The sequence below is a fragment of the Dermacentor variabilis genome, unplaced genomic scaffold (assembly GCF_050947875.1).
Source record: "Dermacentor variabilis isolate Ectoservices unplaced genomic scaffold, ASM5094787v1 scaffold_12, whole genome shotgun sequence".
Taxonomy (NCBI): domain Eukaryota; kingdom Metazoa; phylum Arthropoda; class Arachnida; order Ixodida; family Ixodidae; genus Dermacentor; species Dermacentor variabilis.
Window position 1 is genome coordinate 10,989,932 of NW_027460280.1, and position 21,963 is coordinate 11,011,894.

A 21,963-nucleotide genomic window follows, 5' to 3' on the forward strand; every position below is an offset into this window, starting at 1 on the left:
TTTTTGAAGCAAAATTGCAGCGCCGTGGTTTTAAAGCGCACCCGCGGTAGAGAAACGGAAGGCTATATAAGCGTGCGTGGCCATGATACGCACACGACAAACTGCCTCAAAATATTTAGACTTTAGGGAAAGCTTCGTTAACAAACTATAACACGGCAATCAGCACTCGAATACGACGAGAGAAATTATTAAGAACTGGAAAATTCCCTTGAAATAAGTATGGCTCGCGAGACAAATGCTTGTAAGTATTGAACTTTTTAAAAGATAAGGGGAATATGCGCTCACCGAGAGGACAGCGTCCGCACGAGACCAACACCAGGCACCTTCTGGGACGTTCAGAGGACGTACAGCCCTCTGGGACGTTCTCTTTTTCGAAAGTAATCCTATTAGTGTTATTATAATTACACGAAGGAATCGCCCTCGTGAACAGCAGTCCTTGAGATAGTTACTTGGGCCAGCTTCCCACGCTAGCAGTGCCGTGCTCGCACCTGTTTAAGCTTTTCCTAGACTCTAGAACTATACTATGTCCGCGAAGCCATGAGCGATCGGAACGCACGTTTTCTGCGCTTGGCCGCCAGAGACGGGAGCTTTGTTCCGGCCACAAAGCCCTCCATGGCTCAGTAAGGTGCCTGGTGGTGGTCTCGTGCGGATGCTGTCCTCTCGATGAGCGCATATACCCCTCATCTTTTAAAAAGTTCAATACTTACAAGCATTTGTCTCGGAAACCATACTTATTTCAAGGGAATTTTCCACATCTCAATAATTTCTCTTGTCGTATTCGAGTGCTGATTGCCGTGCTATCGTTTGTTAACGAAGCTTTCCCTCAAGTCTAAATATTTTAAGGCAGTTTGTCGTGTGCGTATCATGGCCACGCACGCTTATATCGCCTTCCGTTTCACTACCGCGGGTGCGCTTTAAAACCACGGCGCTACAATTTTGCTTCAGAAACTTTCCTTCCCTGCCTTCTCCTCCTCCCTTAAACTGGTTCTCTTAACTACTACACGCAGAGACATAGCAACAGCGCTCGCATTCGATCACGCGCTCGCCGAGCACGTGATCAACCTCTTCCTATTCTCTACAGCCGCTCGAGCTCGCTCTTCTCCCCGGGCGGCGATTTTTCCAAGAAAGTATCCACCATCGCGGACATCAGTCCCTTTCTACATAAATATGAGGCTCTGGACAGGAGCTATGGCACTTCAAGGTAACCTGGAGCCTGACGTACCAACCGACTGAGCTATCTTTCCGGGCAACATCCAAGGGTAACGAGTTCAAATCACCTGTTCTCCGTTTTTTTTTTAAATATACCCCCTTTTAAAAAAAGGTAAAAATAAAAGAAATCTTCTCTATTTTGTATGGCCACACATGTGCAGGTCATAAATACCAGGTTCTCTAATTGAGCGCCATCCGTGCGGTATAACCGAGCTCAGATTGGTCCACCTTGACTGATCAAATAAGGCCCCACTGTAGGTTAAAGGAGGCGTACAACTCCTGCGCGGGCGGTAGAGTATCCCCCTCGCGTGCAAGAGGAGCGTGGTTCGAACCCCGGTGCCGCGCAATTCTCTACCGAAAAAAAAAACGTGTGTTGAGAAAATTTCACAAACAGGCCTGCAGTGCGGCCTGATCCCGGTGACCAGAACCGGTAACGCACTCTCTCACCAGAGCAGGATTGGCCACCCTGGTGCAGTACTTGGCCACAACCTCCTATGTGAATACAACAATCAAACCCCGGCCTTCAGTCCCCAGCAGCCGCGAAGCAACTGACCATGGCGGCGGTCAGATCTGTGACGCAGCAGAGGGCGCTAACAATACCTGGCTCCGGACAGGCCGCCATTGGAATCTGAACCTGGCAACGTTTAACGTTAGAGCGTTAACTAGTGAGGCGACTCTAGCAGTGTTATTGGAGGGATTAGAGGGTAGTAAATGGGATATAATAGGGCTCAGTGAGGTTAGGAGGACAAAAAATTGGAGGACGCTTAAGCTTCGCCTTCAAGAGTGGAACGCGACAGCGTTCCTGTCGACCCGCCAAGGGGTGTAAGACAATGGGCTACAGGGCAGCCATCACTTACGAGGCGCCCCGCATCGGACGCGGTGAGCGTCGAGCCATATGGTCGAGCAACGCAGCGTTCGGCGCAGCAACGAAACGTGCGCCTGAGCAAGCGGAACGAACCAAAGAACTCGGTATCTCGGAGGGGGAAATGATGCACGCCAGCCAAACGTCGTGATCGGCACGGGCCGAAAGATAGACAGATAGTGATCTAAAGAAAGGAAGGCCGCATGATTCTGCAGAGGGAGCAAGGCGAAGCGTTGTCAGGGGAGAGAGAGTCCATGCCGCGACCCGCGTCGCACCGGTCCTCGTACAGCTCCAATGCGCGCGTGGCGCACCATCTGTCGGGCAGCGCCGTACATGGAGAGGAGGGGGTCTTCTATGTTTGCCGCAAGATGGCTCTGCGTGTGCGGAAAACCCAGAAGAAATGCAGCGGAAACGCACTTCGCTACTCGTGTAATTGCGACTTCTGTAAGTTACATGTTCATAATTACCGATATACACCGCAGTATAACTTTCCACGGCTCGTTTCGAAGGCAACACCGCATTCACTAGAGGCGCGTTTGTACCGCTTGGAAGCATCGAACTCGTGGCTGAGTGGTAGCGTCTCCGTCTCACACTCCGGAGACCCTGGTTCGATTCCCACCCAGTCCATCTTGAAAGTTGCTTTTATTTATGAAGTGCCTGCCGTGATTTATCGCTCACGGCCAACGCCGCGGACGCCGACGCCGACACCGACGCCGACGACACCGGCTTTTCTGCGACACGAGCTCCTTAACGCTATCGCGTTAAAAGAAGCAAATACAGTGATAAAAAGCGGGCACGTACTGAGCTACCGGGGCTTAGCGGAGAGACGAGAACCAGGAGTCGGATTCCTGATTAACAAGGATATAGCTGGTAACATACAGTAATTCTATAGCATTAACGAGAGGGTGGCAGGCCTTGTTGTGAAATTTAATAAGAGGTACAAATTGAAGGTAGTACGGGTCTACGCCCCTACATCCAGTGATGATTACCAGGAAGTCGAAAGCTTTTATGAAGACGTAGAATCGGCGGTGGGTAAAGTCAAAACAATATACACTATACTGATGGGCGACTTCAATGCCAAGGTAGGCAGAAGCAGGCTGGAGACAAGTCAGTGGGGGAATATGGAGTAGGCTCTAGGAATACCAGGGGAGAGTTATTAGTAGAGTTTGCAGAACAAAATAATATGCGGATAATGAATACCTTTTTCCGCAAGCGGGTTAGCCGAAAGTGGACGTGGAGGAGCCCGAATGGTGAGACTAGATGGTGATTTTGCACGAACCCTGGCATCATACAAGATGTAGACGTGCTCGGCAAGGTGCGCTGCAGTGACAATAGGATGGTAAGAACTCGAATTAGCCTAGACTTGAGGAGGGAACGGAAGAAACTGGTACATAGGAAGCCAATAAATGAGTTAGCGGTAAGAGGGAAACTAGAGGAATTCCGGATCAAGCTACAGAACAGGTATTCGGCTTTAACTCAGCAAGAGGACCTCAGTGTTGAAGCAATGAACGACAATCTTATGGGCAACATTAAGGAGCGCGCAATAGAAGGCGGTGGTAACTTTGTTAGGCAGGAGACCAGCAAGCTATCGCAGGAGACGAAACATCTGATCAAGAAACGCCAATGTATGAAAGCCTCTAACCCTACAGCTAGAATAGAACTGGCAGAAATTTCGAAGTTAATCAACAAGCGTAAGATAGCTAACATAAGGAATTATAATATGCATAGAATTGAACAGGCTCTCAGGAACGGCGGAAGCCTAATAGCAGTGAAGAAGAAACTAGGAATTGGCAAGAATCAGATGTATGCGTTAAAAGACAAAGCCGGCAATACCGTTACTAATGTGGATGAGATAGTTCAAGTGGCTGAGGTGTTCTATAGAGATTTATACAGTGCCAGTAACACCCACGACGATAATGTGAGAGAATAGTCTAGAGGAACTTGAATTCCCACAAGTAACGCCGGAAGAAGTAAAGAACGCCTTGGATGCTATGCCAAAGGGGAAGGCAGCTGAGGAGGATCAGGTAACAGCAGATTTGTTGAAGGATGGTGGGAACATTGTCCTAGAAAGACTGGCCACCCTATATACACCATGCCTCATGACCTCGAACGTACCGGAATCTTGGAAGAACGCTAACATAATTCTAATCCATAAGAAAGGGGACGCCAAAGACTTGAAAAATTATAGACCGATCAGCTTACTGTCGGCAAATAGAATCAGGAACACCTTAGACTTCTGTCAACCAAAGGACCAGGCAGGATTCCGTAAAGGCTACTCAACAATAGACCATATTCACACTATCAATCAGGTGATAGAGAAATGTGCAGAATATAACGAACCCTTATATATAGCTTTCATTGATTACGAGAAAGCGTTTGATTCAGTCGAAACCTCAGCAGTCATGGAGGCATTACGGAATCAGGGTGTAGATGAGCCATATGTAAAAATACTGGAAGATATCTATAGCGGCTCCACAGCCACCGTAGTCCTCCATAAAGAAAGTAACAAAATCCCAATAAAGAAAGGCGTCAGGCAGGGAGATACCATCTCTCCAATGCTATTCACAGCGTGTTTACAGGAGGTATTCAGAGACCTGGAGTGGGAAGAATCGGGGATAAAAGTAGATGGAGAATACCTTAGCAACTTGAGATTGGCTGATGATATTGCCTTGCTTAGTTACTCAGGACACCAATTGCAATGCATGCTCACTGACCTGGAGAGGCAAAGCAGAAGGGTGGGTCTGAAAATTAATCTGCAGAAAACTAAAGTAATGTTTAACAGTCTCGGAAGAGAACAGCAGTTTACGGTAGGTAGCGAGGCACTGGAAGTGGTGGGAAGAAGAATGATGGGTGTAACTTTAAGGGGTAAGAAAAGAGCAGATTGGTTGGGGGAACAAACGCGAGTTAATGGCATCTTAGTTGAAATCAAGAAAAAGAAATGGGGGGGGGGGGGCATGGGCCCGCCATGTAATGAGGAGGGAAGATAACCGATGGTCATTAAGTGTTACGGAATGGATTCCAAGGAAAGGGAAGCATAGCAGGGGGCGGCAGAAAGTTAGGTGGGCGGATGAGATTAGGAGGTTTGCAGGGGCAACATGGCCACCATTAGTACATGACCGGGCTAGTTGGAGAAGTATGGGAGCGGCCTTTGCCCTGCAGTGGGCATAACCAGGATGATGATGATGATGATGAAATACGGCTGCCGTGGTTGGGATTCGATCCCGAGACCTCGTGATTAGCAGCCGAACCCAATAAAAGCTAAGCAACTACGGAGGGGAAGGAATGTTGGCAGTAGGAGGAAGGTGACAGCCGGCACGTGAGACAATTTGTTCCCATCCTCATTGCGCGAGAATCGGTACCATCTGTCGAAGAATAACACCGTAGAATGCACTGTATTCAATGTGATGGAGTCCGCGTCAAATATTTCAGACCCGAATCATACTGTAACTACCGACGACCAGGCATCTCGCTAATCCGTGCAGTCGCTTGACAGCTGCCGAGCGCTTGCGTCGACCACAGGACCTACTTGACCTTTGTTCAACACTTGCCGACATTCTCGCCTCATTTCGCAACATTGCGTTTCAGCTGAACTGCTTCACCAGCCAATTAATTTGTACCAAAATTTGGCCGCCCTGTCAACGTTATGGTTTCTGATTGCGTTTCAGCTGAACTGTTTCACCAGCCAACTTATTTGTGCCAAATTTGGCCGCCCTGTCAACGTTATGGTTTCTTATTTTTAAGTCATCTTTTATATTTAGGCTAATGCTGTCCTGAAATTTCCAGCGCTTTCACTTTTCCCAAAATGCCCGCATTTTTGCCAGCCTCTGTTCATATTTTGGAGGATTTTTAATAGATGTGGAAACCATTGCGTGGCCCCCTGACCCAGCTGCTCAAGAAGTCATTTTATATCCCTAAGGTCTTGTGCAAGCTTCTGCCTTCTAGCCGTTCATCAACCTCCTGATTTCCCTGTCAACTGCATCCCATTTTGACGACTCCAATCCCACGGAAGTTGGCAACGATATAGTGTTCATGGGATTAAAGCCATTTAAACCAATTATGCTGTGGATACGACAGCCGCTTTTGCTCACGGTGAAGGGGAATATTGCGTTAATGAGCGCCATTCTTAAGCATTTAAATTGACAGTAAAAAAATTAAGCTGATCCCATGTATGTGCGAATCGATGTAAGCAAAGCTTTCTGTGTTTGTTGTCATTGTCATACGTAATCTCCAGAGAGTAGACAGGCACTCTCTGATGAAACGCTGTCAATGTTTGCCTGATTACGCCTGCTATTGCGATGCAAATAAACGAAACTTCAACTAATTTTCTCAGAAATAAACGCTGCATGAAATGCTGACGTCATCCTAAACAAGATCAACAAGCGCCGTAGTGCTCGATCTTATGATGTCCCTATTCGTAAGCTTATATTCGTGATTTATTTATTTTTTTTGGGTGGGGGGGGCGATGTGCTCTTGTACTCTAGAAATGTCTCTCGGACGTCTCTGATGTGCTCGTTTTTGTTCTCAAGTACCCAATTAAAACTCTCATCGCTGCAACTTCATGATGTCCTGGTGGCAGGCCACCATGGCGTGTCGCGCAAGTATGACCACGCTGATTCATTTGGGTTGACATATACTATTTTGTGCGTCATACTTCGCCATATTCATTTTTAAAATTATGCCAGAGCTCGAAAAGGGCGGCCAACTCACTATGTCCCTTAGCCTCTGTTTACTTCCGCAAAGTGTGTGTTTATCGCTGTGGTTACCAAATACGCCCAGCGGTATGCTATCACTCAAGCCTTTCTGGCGGCTCAGCAACTGAAGTCGCAGGCTTTATTCAACATGGCATCGACGTTCAATATGGCTATCCTCAATTACTTGTCGCGGACTTCGCTCACCGCCTTCTCTCCAGTCTCATCTCTTACACTACTCGCTCCTGCTAGACACAACACAAACACGCAACGACCTTAATGAAGTATCACTTACATGCCACTTGACATGCTGTCGATGTATATTTCCGCTGAGCACCGGGATTGGAGCGTGGTCCTGTCTATGGTGACATTATCCGTCTACAGCCTCGCTCAACAACACCGCTCGCTACTCATCACGTTTTTTTTTTTGTCGACAAGAGCATAGTGTATTTCCTCTGAATGTGCTTTCGGCTTTAGGTTTGACCTTGCACGCCCGCTTATTCTGTTACGTTGACGGCGACCGTTGTCGTCAAGCTGCCGCCTCATTCTGAGCTTCGCAGTCACCAGAGCGCACAGAAAGCTGTCTTCACAAACAAACCACCGGGATTCAAGCCCATCTCCCAAATGCACCATCTTGCATTTCGGAGATGGGCACGCTAACCATTACGCTACCACCTGCCTCCACTATTTTCTGTTTATCTACCCGGCTAGAGTGTCTGTCGCGTATTCCGTGGGAGCTCTCATTCTTGCATTTATCCTTGCACGTGGGGGCTCCATTTGGCCTTCCAGATATCCCACTCCCATTGCCACATATGTGCATGTGCCATTCTCATATCTTGGACGCAAAATTATTAGGAGGGCTTAAGGTTACCCTTGTCGATGTGCTTTGGGGACACAAATTGCAAGATCTGTGTGTTGTTTGCAAAGCGGCGCCTCACCCGTAGTGCTCTTCGTATTTCTTTGTGCCGACCCGTGACAGTTCACTCGGCAAAACGTTCCTGTCTCGAGGGAAAAAGAAGCTGACACTCAAGCGACGACTCGAGCTGTAATGCTCGTGTTTGTGTCTCTCTATGACAACATGTCGGGAAAACTACTTTGTTTGAACGCAAGCAGGTGCGTACCGCTTGCGGGAAAGAAATGGACCCATCACTGCACGTCTACAGCACGTCTACAGCAGCCCGTCCAAAAAGGGCCTAACACACAATTTCGAAGATTTAATAAACGAAACGTTGACCATCGCCGGCGACAACAGGCTCGTCATCGGAGGGGACTTCAACGCTCCACACACGCAGTGGGGATATGGACACTCGTCCAAGAAGGGAAAAAATCTGGCCGACCTCATAGAAAAGGCCGGCCTAACCCTTCTCAACGAGCCGGCCTCACACACCAGAGTGGGTGCGGGCCCCCATAGGGACACCACACCAGACCTAACGCTATGCAGGAGAGCCGGGAGAATCACCTGGGAGAACACCTTCGAGGACCTGGGGAGCGATCACAGGATACTCAGTATAGCCCTAGGAGAGGCCCGCGTCACGAAGGGAATAAAACATAAGTTCCGGCTAGTAGACTGGGACAAATTCCGCAAAATCAGAGACGAAAAAGAACAGGGACCCATAAGAAACATAGAGGAATGGAACGGAGAGCTGCTACGAGACGTAGAAAAGGCCACGACCGAGATGGAGTGGGACGACTGGGAGGCTCGACGCGAACATGAAGACGACGACAATGGTGGTGGTCACTCTCCGCGGATGGACAGCAGGCTCGCGCACCTCGTACAAGCCAAAAAATCCATCCAGAAACGGCTGCAAGGGCAAAAACACAATAGAAATCTCAGGCGCAAAATCGCGGAACTAAACAAGACCATCGAAGCACACTGCGCCCAGTTATGCAATCAGGATTGGGACGAGGTATGCGACGCCATGGACGGCAACATCAACACGGGCAAGACGTGGAAGATCCTCAAGCACCTGCTCGACCCGTCGGGCACGAAGACAGCGGCGAAAGCGGAAATGACCAAGCTCAGACACAAGTACAAAGGAAACATCCGTGAAATGGGTGATGAAATCGTCAAGCTCTACCTTGAGAGACCTCCAGCCGTTGAACACCGGAACTACTCGGGCTTTGCCAACGAAGACCTCGACAGAGATTTCTCCCAGCAAGAAATCAAGGCCGTCCTGCAGACCATCAAGACCAAGTCGGCTCCGGGCCCCGACAAAGTGACCAACAAGATGCTCCGGAACCTGGACGACCAGGCAACGAGCCGCTTGACAGACTGCATCAACGAGTGCTGGCGGAATGGCGAGATACCCGACGAATGGAAGAGGTCCGACGTGATCCTCATACCGAAGCCAGGTAAACCCTTAGAAATACAGAACATGTGGCCGATCTCTCTCACTTCCTGCGTTGGTAAAGTGATGGAGCACGCTTGCCTGAGTAGAGTTAACGGCTACCTGGAGTCAAACGACCTGTACCACAGCAACACGATTGGCTTCAGAAGAGGGCTCTCTACACAAGACGCCATGATACAACTAAAGGAGCAAGTCATAGATACTACGGGGCGGGGCTTGAGGGCAATACTTGGACTTGATCTAAAGAAGGCCTTCGACAGGGTCAAGCACACGGCCATACTCGACAGAATCGTGCAACTCGGCCTGGGCGAACGAACGTATAATTTTATCCGAAATTTCCTTACGGGAAGAACAGCCAGAATCAGACTGGACGAGGAGGAGAGTATCCAGGTGGACATGGGCAGCGCTGGCACGCCGCAAGGGTCCGTCGTGTCACCGATGCTCTTCAACCTCGTCATGATTGGACTATCGGAAAAACTGGACCGAATAGAAGGCATTAATCACACCGTTTATGCAGACGACATTACGATTTGGACCACGAAAGACGCAAGCGAGGGCGATATGGAGAACAGACTTCAAGGGGCGGTGGAGGCAATCGAAAATCACCTAGAGGGCACCGGACTTGAATGCTCGCCGGAAAAATCGGAACTGCTGCTCTACCGCCCCAGGAGGTTCGGCAAACCGTCCAGGGACGTAGCGGAACTACACAAAAGGGGAATCAGATTAACCACGAGGAAAGGCACGGAGATACCCATGGTTCAAAAGATTAGAGTTCTGGGTCTCTGGATCGAAGCCAGGGGAACAAACACGGACATTATAACACGCCTGGAAAAGAAAGTCACGGCGGCCATTCGGCTAATACAGAGAGTCTCCAACAACAGGTGGGGCATTCAAGAAAGAAACGTTGTGCGGCTCGTTCAGGCCTTCGCGATCAGCCACGTCGCGTACGTGGCGGCATTCGTCCACTGGAACAAGGCCGAGAAAGACAGGATCGACGCGCTCATTAGAAAAGCGTACAGAACAGCACTGGGTCTCCCCCGATACACTAGAAACGAAAGGTTACTACAACTCGGAGTGCATAACACGCTGGAGGAGATCGCAGAAGCACAGAGAATAGCGCAACTCGAAAGACTCTCCGGAACCAAGGCGGACAGAGAAATCATGGAAAAGATCGGCATAAACTACCACGGAATGAACGGCCCCAAGATGCAGATTCACCCAGACGTCCGAGCCGCAATCAACACGGAAAATATCCCGAAGAACATGCACCCCGTGCACAATGTCGAGAGAAGAAAATCCCGCACGAAAACGATTCTCAAAAACCACGGCGCGCAGGAGGGGGTGCTCTTCGTAGACGCCGCGCGGTACCCCCGACACAGGGACGACAATGGTGGTGTCGGCGCTGACAAAGGTAACTCCCTCTTCGCAATGGCGGTCGTATGCACGAAAGGAAAGACCGTGACTGCGGGCTCCGTAAGGACTAGATCGTCGGAGGCAGCGGAAGAAACGGCAATCGCATTGGCTATAATCAGCGGTCGGCAACAATACAGAACAATAATCAGCGACTCCAAGACGGCTATTAGGAATTTCACAAAGGGCTGGGTCTCCACCGAGGCGGCCAAAATCCTGAACCACAGAGCAGAAGACTTTAAGAACGGCACCATCATCATCATCATCAGCCTAGTTACGCCCACTGCAGGGCAAAGGCCTCTCCCATACTTCTCCAACTACCCCGGTCATGTACTAATTGTGGCCATGTTGTCCCAGCAAACATCTTAATTTCATCCGCCCACCTAACTTTCTGCCGCCCCCTGCTACGCTTCCCTTCCCTTGGAATCCAGTCCATAACCCTTAATGACCATCGGTTATCTTCCCTCCTCATTACATGTCCTGCCCATGCCCATTTCTTTTTCTTGATTTCAACTAAGATGTCGTTTACCCGTGTTTGTTGCCTCACCCAATCTGCTCTTTTCTTATCCCTTAACGTTACACCCATCATTCTTCTTTCCATAGCTCGTTGCGTCGTCCTCAATTTCAGCAGAACCCTTTTCGTAAGCCTCCAGGTTTCTGCCCCGTATGTGAGTACTGGTAACACACAGCTGTTATACACTTTCCTTTTGAGGGATAGTGGCAACCTGCCGTTCATGATTTGAGAATGCCTGCCGAACGCACCCCAGCCCATTCTTATTCTTCTGGTTATTTCAGTCTCATGATCCGGATCCATGGTCACTACCTGCCCTAAGTAGATGTATTCCCTTACCACTTCCAGTGCTTCGCTACCTATCGTAAACTGCTATTCTCTTCCGAGACTGTTAAACAATACTTTAGTTTTCTGTAAATTAATTTTCAGACCCACCCTTCTGCTTTGCCTCTCCAGGTCAGTGAGCATGCATTGCAATTGGTCTCCTGAGTTACTAAGCAAGGCAATATCATCAGCGAATCGCAAGTTGCTAAGGTATTCTCCATCAACTTTTATCCCCAATTCTTCCCACTCCAGGCCTCTGAATACCTCCTGTAAACATGCTGTGAATAGCATTGGAGATATCGTATCTCCCTGTCTGACGCCTTTCTTTATAGGGATTTTGTTACTTTCTTTGTGGAGGACTACGGTGGCTGTGGAGCCGCTATAGATATCTTCCAGTATTTTTACATATAGCTCATCTACACCCTGATTCCGTAATGCCTCCATGACTGCTGAGGTTTCGACTGAATCAAACGCTTTCTCGTAATCAATGAAAGCTATATATAAGGGTTGGTTATATTCTGCACATTTCTCTATCACTTGATTGACAGTGTGAATATGGTCTATTGTTGAGTAGCCTTTACGGAATCCTGCCTGGTCCTTTGGTTGACAGAAGTCTAAGGTGTTCCTGATTCTATTTGCGATTACCTTAGTAAATACTTTGTAGGCAACGGACAGTAAGCTGATCGGTCTATAATTTTTCAAGTCTTTGGCGTCCCCTTTCTTATGGATTAGGATTATGTTAGCGTTCTTCCAAGATTCCGGTACGCTCGAGGTTATGAGGCATTGCGTATACAGGGTGGCCAGTTTCTCTAGAACAATCTGACCACCATCCTTCAACAAATCTGCTGTTACCTGATCCTCCCCAGCTGCCTTCCCCCTTTGCATAGCTCCTAAGGCTTTCTTTACTTCTTCTGGCGTTACCTGTGGGATTTCGAATTCCTCTAGGCTATTCTCTCTTCCACTATCGTCGTGGGTACCACTGGTACTGTATAAATCTCTATAGAACTCCTCAGCCACTTGAACTATCTCATCCATATTGGTAACGATATTGCCGGCTTTGTCTCTTAACGCACACGTCTGATTCTTGCCTATTCCTAGTTTCTTCTTCACTGTTTTTAGGCTTCCTCCGTTCCTGAGAGCCTGTTCAATTCTATCCATATTATAGTTTCTGATGTCCGCTGTCTTACGCTTGTTGATTAACGGAACGGCACAATTACACCCAAATACCTCAAATGGATCCCGGCACATATGGGAGAAGTTACCATGAATGCCCCTCCCAACCTCAACGAGAAGGCCCACCGAGTCGCGCGAAAACTAACCCACCGCGGCACGGACAGTGACGGCACAACACCCCGCAACCCCCGGGGAAGGGAGAAGGATTACGGCGGAGGCGATGGAGAAGACGGAGGAGGCGACGACGACGAAGAAGCGATAAAAGACGACAGGGACAGACTGGTCACGTACCACGACATACTGACACACTACACGAAACAAAGAGAAGCATACCCACGACCCCACAAACAACTCGACAGGTCTCAAGAAACAGATTGGAGAAGATTGCAAACCAGAACATTCCAAAACCCAGTACACTTAAACAGAATAAATTCAACACAATATCCAGACGCAAGCTGCAAGCTCTGCAAACATGAACACGCAGACATGGCACACATCTTGTGGAAGTGCACACAGATCAGTTCAGTATACGTAGAGGACAAGATAGAACCGGACCTTCTCGAGGAGCGATGGCTAAGCGCTCTGACTAGCTCAGAACTACACGACCAATTATGGGCTATCCAGCGGGCCCGGGCAGCGGTGGAAAGGCTATGCCTCACCGCACACAATGCCCGGGTGGCCTGAGCCCGGGCTGGCAACCTCGCAGGTCCTTTTTCCATTAAAGTTTTTTCCGTCCGTCCGTCCATCACTGCTTGCATTCCTGTTTCAAAAATGCGCCAAGAGTTTCGATTTCTTTCTCTTAATACGCCGCCTGGCAAAGGTCCTCGCTCATTGCGGGCTCGCCGAGGACAAAGGCGCGGCATCCTTGTGTCTCTTGCCGACATTTCTGGACCACACGTGTCGAACGCGGCCCCCGCAAAGCAAGCGTGAAATTTCTCCAAAATGCTGCGCACTTGTGGACCTTGCAACTAATGATGAGGACAGGTTTTGAGTTTCATACCCAATACGGTGGAGTGAGCTCTCTCCCGCGCGGATCGACATAAGCCGAGCTCTTTGTGCATCTGTGAACGTCGAGCAATAATCTATATTTAGCTCCATCATGTGTGCACGCGACACATGCGGGTCATGGTCGACACAACTACACACGTGGACCCGCCGCGGTGGCTTAGCGTGTTGCGTTGCATGAGGTCGCTAGGTCGAATCCCGGCTGCCTCGTTTCGGAAGGGCGTGAATTGCAAATACGTCCGTGCCCCGTGCATTGGGGGGCACGTAAAGGATCCCCCGGTGGTCAACCCTGAGTCATAATCAAATCGCGGTTTTGGCACATGAGACACCGGAATTCAATTCATAAGGCACGTGGCTAGTAAGGTTGAAAAGGTGTAAGAAATATTGCTATGACATGTTTTCGTTGCATGCTATTTTAGGAAGCGACTCCCTCTGGCCAATTTTAAAGACATTTTACGTCAAACCAGCCGATTAAACTGTCGCCTCATTTCTTTCGCAAGCTTGCCCAGCAAATTTATGGAGCGCGTCATCTATTCTCAAGCCACGAACCTCCTTCTACGCAAGTCATTCATCCTCACGGCTTTCGAAAGGGTTTGTTCTGCGTGCAAAACGCAACTTGCGATCTTCGCGCGTGGCATGCAATGCAATCTTGACCTTCAAAATGATGCTATGTTTCTTGGATTTCGACAAAGTACCCTACCAACGTCTAATATTAAGGCTTTCTCAGGTAAAACTATACACAATGTACTGAGTTTCATAACTTCTAACCAGCCGCTCAATCTGTCATTATAGGCGATCAAACACCTGACTCCCTTCCGCTAACACCAGGTGTCCCACAAGGTTCTTTTCTTCGTCTTCTTGTCTTTCTGCTTTGTATTAACGACTTACCGCTGCATGTTTCTTGTTGTATTCCTATGTCCGCCGATAATTGGGTAAGCTACGGTTCTGTCAATAATGTTTCTGACAAGTTCGCCCCTTCAAGCTGATCATGTACCGGAATAGAGTGAGTATTCGCTAATGACCAGTGGCGTACCAACTATTTTTCAAGTGAGGGGGCAGGTCATCTCTGTATGTATGTACATATATATTGGATGTTCGCAGTGCCTCGCTCTGCCGCCGCTACTCTGTCCGCACCCCGCCAGCAACTGCAGCTGCTCTACCCTTTGACTTCTCTGCAGTACACATTGGTATGCTTTACCACAAAGCCTGACCCGGACGGTTCCTTCCCAGGGGAGCGGAGCGAGCGAGAGGGAGGTTAGGCAGATGCGGCTTTAGCGGCCACAGTCTATTAAACTATTCTTTTATTTAATGTGCTAATGGCATGTTGATTTGTTGGAAAATATTAATTGGGGGTTATACTTAAGTTCATGTTCATGACTGGGCGGAGAATCAATATTAAGAGCGTTCCCAGGTGGTTCGTATACTGTAAAGTTCGCCTCCCTTGCGGATTACCCCATTGCCATTGCAATAAAAAAGGCTGAAAATGCGTCAGTTAAAGTTATCTTCGTCATCGACAGATCTGAATTTCAATCGTACCTTATGAACCATTACAGTCTAGTGTTGCCAAGATTTTAGTCACTCAAGTGAGACAAAATAACATCACTAATATTATCGCTATAACTGCCAAGAGGATTTGAAGAATGTAGGTATTTTTAAACACTTTAATATAGGCTAGCGTGAAGTAAATAGTTCACCTAGACGTTTCATGTTGGTCTAATTTTCGTGCAGCTGAAGGAAAACAGTGAATTTTCCAACAGAGTATAGCGGGCTTTAGCGTTAGTAATGCATTTACTATAGGATAGGCGAATATCGAATTTTCGAATATGAATACTTGATGTGCAATATTTTATTCCTATTCGAAAATGAACTATTCAGTATATTCTAGTATCGAAATACTAGAAAATACTGACTGCCGAACTACCGACTGTTAAAATCTGGCTACTGTTTTCCACCTGCTAAACAAAGTATCGCAAATTAAAATTATCAGAAGTAAAACAGCGACAAAGTTCTCGAAGTAATGCAGAATCAAAATTGGTAATGCAAGCTTTGTTTACGGTTCTGTGGTGGAAGTGCGGCGCTGGTTGACACTCGTTGGGCTAGATCTCGCACACACGCACGTAATTACGAAACAATGCTTCAACGTTGGAACTGCCGTTGCCGTAGCACAATTTGTCGTGCAACGCGTGCGTAATGCAGAGGTTGTGGATCAGGCCCTCACCGTTAGCAAGTTGAGTGTTCCTCCATTTCCCATTAGCTTCTCATTTTTGCACTTCAATTGGAAAGTACAAATAATTTATCTTATGCTTTCCGTTTCTTCATTATCTGTTGGTTTCATATAGTTCTGACCAGCAAATACATGCCAGCATTCTTACAAAAACGGTGCCCTTACAAAACCGGGCCCCTCGGTTCCCCTTATTTTTGTCGAATGCATGACAATCGGCTATATTGTGCTTATGGCCCGTCAATTAGTCTCTCTTGCAGCCTAGTCATGTAGGAGTTTTATCTCTTACGTTACAACCACGGATGTTTTTTTTTTCTTGTAAAAGGCTCTGTATTCCGTCTAGCGCACACAAATGCCTCCTTAGCGCTTTATTTTCCTTTTCCCTAACTTGTGATATTTTTTCAAGAACTATTTGTTACGAGCTTTTGAAAAGTTGGCCAGTTTCAATTACAGCTGTCATTCCTAAAGCTTGTTTTCCACCAGGCTTAAAGGTTCCAAGCGGCGATTCATGTAGTTCTTTTCATGACTGTTGTGAACTTGTGTTTAAAACGATCTTAGTTGTGCATGGTAGTTGACTGTCTATTCAGTGCAAGCGTGTTCCTATTTATACTGAAACAAATATTCCTGATGTAAATATGTGCGTATTCGTTTGCCTATTCGATATTCGATACTTACTATTCGTATTCGATGCGTATTTGAAAAACTCGATATTCTATCGCCCACCTGTAATATTTACATACTTGATTATGACAACTTAAGTTTTTCATTATCTTCAGATTGTAAGGTTACAAGTACAGCACGATTCAAAAGAATACAAGCAACGTAGTTTTCTTAGCATGCAAATGCATTTAGTCTGCATATTATCCTTAAATATTTTGTTCTTCTCTACGGTAGCAGAACTAGATTCTGTGGAACGCACTTGGCCCTATGCTGTCAGCATGACAATTACCCGAGCTTTGTGCATGCCATACTTTCGCACTTGATCCACCCGAAAGCCGCCACCGTCAATTACTGGTTTGTCCGAAAGGCGTGAGAAATGGAATCGATTTGTTCAGTCGCGTGTGAACGAGCTAAGCTGTTCCGATATTTAGGCTTTTTTTACGCAGTCGAAATGTCTTATTCGTCTCATGTGTTCTAAATCTGAACAGGAAAGTTATTCTTCTTGGCTTTGATAAATTAGCTCTCTGACACGCTTGCCAAGCGTCTACCAAACGAATAGGTTTAGTGACACCGCTGAACCCGCAGCGTTTCAACGCATTCAAATAGGTTTTCTAAAAAATAAAGAAACTTGAATTTTGTGACCACAATGACAAGGCTGGGGTGACCACTGTGCTGTGCAGCACAATCACAAAGCGGAGCATATGCATCGTACAGCGAGTTTCGGGCCATTTACATGTGGCTTTTGAATATCAAAGCACGTTCATGAATGACATTTTGCAAGCAATTTTTCTAACCTATAAGTCGTTAAAGTATCTCAAACTGTTCATTCAAGTCACTAAAAGAGTCACTGATTGCCAAATAGCAAACTTTTAAGTAAACAGCGAAAAAAGTCACTAAATATGGCGTCAAAATCGCAAAATGGCAACAATGATAAAATGCAGGTAAATTATAAAAGCAAATTTGATTTGCTACAGCACATGGTGGCGAGGTCCGAAAGCAGGGGATCCGTAATAAATAAATCGTACGTATGTGAGCCCAATTCTGAGAGGAAACTTGGTCTCAGGTGTTGTTTTGTTGCATTTTTGTGCAGTGTGCCGCCGACAGTGCCCACTTTCCCAAGTGTGTGCGCGTAGGAGGGGGGGAATAAATGGGCTACTTTTCATTTTCAATTCTGTCTGTGTGTGGAGGGGCATATCTCCCCCCGGTAGATACACCTATGACGAGCATGTTCTCACGCGTGTACAGGCAACTATAAACACATCTCACACGATGACCACGAGCACTCGCTGCCACAACGCTGACGGGATGAAGAGCGCCGGCAGCGATCGCCTGGTGCCCCCTCAGTTTCACCGCGAGAACACTTTTCACCACCAAATAAGTGAAAGCAGTCTTGAAAGTTCTGGGAACCTCAATTGCACTATTGAGGTTCAATTGCACAATTGACAGACCAATTAGCCCGAGTCAACCTCTAGATCATGACTTGAAAGAATACTGCAGAGTTCCAGAGGTGGGGAAATTTACCGACTGTTACCGAGTAGACTCTGTATGCTATATAAACACCAGTGATGAGTGCGCTGAAGAACCAATGTGGCCGAAACTCCACGCTCAGCTGGTGAAGGGGCCAGACCCCCATTATCAGGGCTTCAAGCCACTTTCTTTAGACCCGAGTGATCTTGGTTGGGACTCTAGGCGCATATATTCCCGGGTTTCAAGGGCGGTGGGGAATAACCTACTTTGCCCCCTCAGTCCTGAGAGTTGGGGGCAAGTGCCCCCCCCCCCCGGTAGATACGCCTATGCTAATGACCCTGAAACCTATTCAATGTAAAGCCGCGTCTTTTACTCGTCATATATCCGAGTCCTCTTATCATTTCTGATAAAATTACTGACGTCAACGTGAAACTAGAAAGCTCGTTTAAATATCTCGGTGTTATATATCCTCTAAATACTTGTCCAGGCGGCCACTCATTCATAATCAACCAAACTTTGGGTTTGTAAAGTACGGCACGCACAAAACTGCTCGCATACATACCGCTACAGCACGAATGTGCGATTTCGTATCTATGCCAAACATACTTAATGAATGTACTTCACAATCACCCACTCCTCCTGGTTGTGCAGTATAAATGTGTGACGTCACTAAAAGGCCACCTCCCACCTCTTCCCCATCGCATGAGTAGTCTAACTTTCTGCTATTCATCGGACTCCCATCGCTCTATCACGCACGTCTAATCGCTTTGGTCATGCTGTCCCTTCATACATTTCCAGCATTATTTGTTTACACTGATTAGAATGGCCTTCCCAGGAACATTCCTACTATCAACTGCCAAAGGTAATTGTCTGACGCTTAAATAATCTATTTAACAGGGATAGGCGGGCTAGTTGGTGGTCGATATTGGAATGCATCATGTAACCGCGCAAACAACGTGGGACAAAGAAGGAAACACACAAGACAGGGGCGGAACTTCAACTGCTGAAGTTGAACAGTTCAAGTTCCGCGCCTGTCTTGTGTGTTTCCTTCTTTGTTGTTTGCGCGGTTACATGATGCTTAAATAATCACCTGCGTTAACATCTGCTTTATTGCTCTATATAGATGTATAACCTGTTTAGTACTTATGTTCAAATTACGACTTCATAATGTCTGTCTTGATTGTGTATAGTTTATTAACGTATCTGTATAACGTATGCACTCAACTCTTATGTCATACCCCTTTTTAATGAAGGTCTTTAAGACAATAAAATAAAATGAAATATTCACTATTTTTTATCTGGATTCACGAAAACATGTGTGGTATGTGGTAAATAGTTCACTGAACTGGCAAGCAACACAAAAATATTTGCACTTTTCCAATCCTACAATGAGTTAACTATGCTCGATTGAAATGGAGCAAAAGAAGTGCAGCATCGACATCCTCGGAAATACTTAATTAAAACAGCGGCCATGGCAGCGCTGTAGACAGCTTTCCAAGTACGATTTCACTAGAGCATAAAATGTACCAGCTTGACACCATTTACTATATGGGAAAATCATTTTATCTTTTGTTGAATATGACATCAGGAAAAGCTCAGATTTGCAAAACCATCATCACCAACTAAGCGCATCGGCTGGTACATTATGAGGGATGTAAAAGCATTGAAGAGGTTCCTGAAGAAACAATAATAAGAACCACTGAATACATATGCCTACTTTCGATAAAATAATTGCTAAGAGCATTGAATTTAACCGAAAGCGCGAAGGTGTTTTTAAACGAAGGACGACACTGAACACAGTGACAGTTGCAATAATTGCAGCAACACGCACACGCCGCATCAGCAGTAAAAAAAAAAAGTGTTTTTCAAGTGATGGAAAATTGACGGCTTGAAGAGAATTGTTTTGATTAGCGATTATTTCGGTAAGCATGCTCCACTGTTTCATTGCAAATAAATACGCCATTTATTGCAAATTGATACGCGACAGAATATACCAAACTACAATAGTTGTTGGCGTGTACTGCAGCTTTACACAGCCTTATGTGCGCGGCATAAACAACACGCATTGTTATAATGCTAATGTGCGCGCTACTTTACCGCCATTTCCAGCAAAGGCCTGCGCGGCCCACGCCGCACAGCTGGAGCAACACAGGTGCTCGAAGTCTCTCCGGCACGGAGTATAGGGAAAGTGCTGTTTCAATTTACGCACATTTACTGAAACGCACTCGGGTATACATTATGATGAGAAAAGTAGGTCGCGAAGGACATGCAGTGGGGCGATACGGGTTGTTTGCAAAGTGCGAACAAGACCCAGTGCGCGAAGCACGCGACGTAACCTGTAAGAGCGTCACAAGTGCTGCTAAAAGCTTGCAACGTCGGCGCAAGAAAGAGACACCCATCCGATGGAAGCACATGGCTAGCGGCGACGATCGACGCCTCGAACGAACTTCGCCGAGCGTGGCTGCTGCTTTCCTGTGAGTGAGTTACGTGTCCGACGGTGGGAACCGAGCACCTGCTGTCGTCGACAAGGGACGCGCGAGTCTCGTGTGGGTGATCGCGGAAGCGACACAGATATCTCGTGTGTACTATGTTGCTACACGTGTGTCACTTAAGCTCGTCTCCCAATGAACAAGTGCGGCCAGTCGATGCCATTCTCACCGGACCGTGGCGGCGTCCGCTCGGGCTCCGCGCGCCGCTCGGCGAGGCCCAGGTCTCCCTCGAACGCGTCGTCGTCCATCGCGCCGGAAGCAGCTGCGCGACGCGTGGCAGCTGCGGCGGCAGATAAGCGCTTCCGCCGCCACCTGCAGGCCGGCTCTTGCGCGGCATTTGTGACGACGCACGCCGCGGTGGATGTATTTCAAGAAATAATGAGCGAAACATTTATAAAAACATGCTGGAACGTTTAAGCTAGGTCGTTCACAGGTTAAGCACATGTCGTTTCACGTGTTCCAACCAACAGTAATGCGTGTCCGAGAACTTTATTCGTGATATCTGTACTAGCCTTCAAACGAGCTCATTAAAAAGCAAGCTGTTCCGTTTATAGCGCTAAATCAAGTATTATTTACCTAAATATGACGCATTCAGGTTGGTGGCAATGCCCGTCTACGAGTGATCCCCGATTGTACATTTTTGTCTCGTTCAGTTCTACAGGCCCACTAAATGGCAGTAATTGCTCCTGGAGCGACCGAATTGGTCTTGTGCGTACAACATAATGTCTGGCGCAGCTGCTAGACATACACGACCTCCACGAGTTCAGTGAGCTCAGGTTATTAATAGGCGAATTTCGTGTGGTTTCATTAAACTTTCTCGACGGATGTAGACCGCAGTGTCTGATTATTGTCGTAATTTTTGTCTTGAGAACGCTTGTGTTTCTTCCCGCAGTGTGACATGCACACCTTGAATGCAGCTTCTTTATATATATGGCCCACGTGTTCGGATCCGAAGCATGCAATCCACTAAAGGTGCAGCGCATTTTCGGCCTGCACTTGCTAACGACGAAACTACGCCTGTGGCTTTGATTGTACCAAACAGACGTGGAATGACCATTGCTTCTATTTCAAAGAATCTAATTACTATTCTGAGTCGAGTTCTGCCAAGCAATGAAATCGGGTCCTGACCTGAGCCACGGAGGCGGCTGCAGCAAGGCGCCTTCCGCGACGTTAGATGCGCAATTATTGTTAAATGCTCCAATTTGGTTGAGTCCATTGGTCACCATTTATCTATCATCTGAGTTTCTGAAAAGCGGCTATGTGAAAGTGACAGTCCCATTCAGGTTTCCTTCATACGTTTCTGCATATTGTCATCCGGGTGACAGTACTCATGGCGAAACAGATCTCTTGATATCATCATGTCTACAATATCATAGGCGGCAAGATTTAGCACTAAATTGTAGGAAATATTAATCTATGTGGACTGAACCTTACGAACCACATTTTTCGCATGATAATAAGAATTTAGTTGTTGACTGCATTTATCGCTCGCCGTCGTTATTCGACACTGAATTTTGATTAGCTTTAGTGGATGTGTTGAAGAATCTATCGCTTGCTAAAACGGGTAATTATTTTTGTCTAAAACCACGAAGCTTT

At 47.1% G+C, this 21,963-nt stretch overlaps 2 protein-coding genes across 2 annotated transcripts in view; one reads left to right on the forward strand and one right to left on the reverse strand.

Annotated features, from left to right (window-relative positions):
• The window catches only part of LOC142566076 (coiled-coil domain-containing protein 125-like), a 410,736-nt gene extending 390,068 nt beyond the window's left edge, over positions 1 to 20,668 (reverse strand). Inside the window, exon 1 of the mRNA XM_075676817.1 lies at positions 20,537 to 20,668. Within this exon, the coding sequence (XP_075532932.1) occupies positions 20,537 to 20,615 (79 nt within the window). The 5' untranslated portion in view covers positions 20,616 to 20,668. The remainder of the gene's footprint in view (positions 1 to 20,536) is intronic.
• The window catches only part of LOC142566077 (uncharacterized), a 62,795-nt gene continuing 60,966 nt past the window's right edge, over positions 20,135 to 21,963 (forward strand). Inside the window, exon 1 of the mRNA XM_075676818.1 lies at positions 20,135 to 20,352. The gene's annotated coding sequence lies outside the window, so the exon portion shown is untranslated. The remainder of the gene's footprint in view (positions 20,353 to 21,963) is intronic.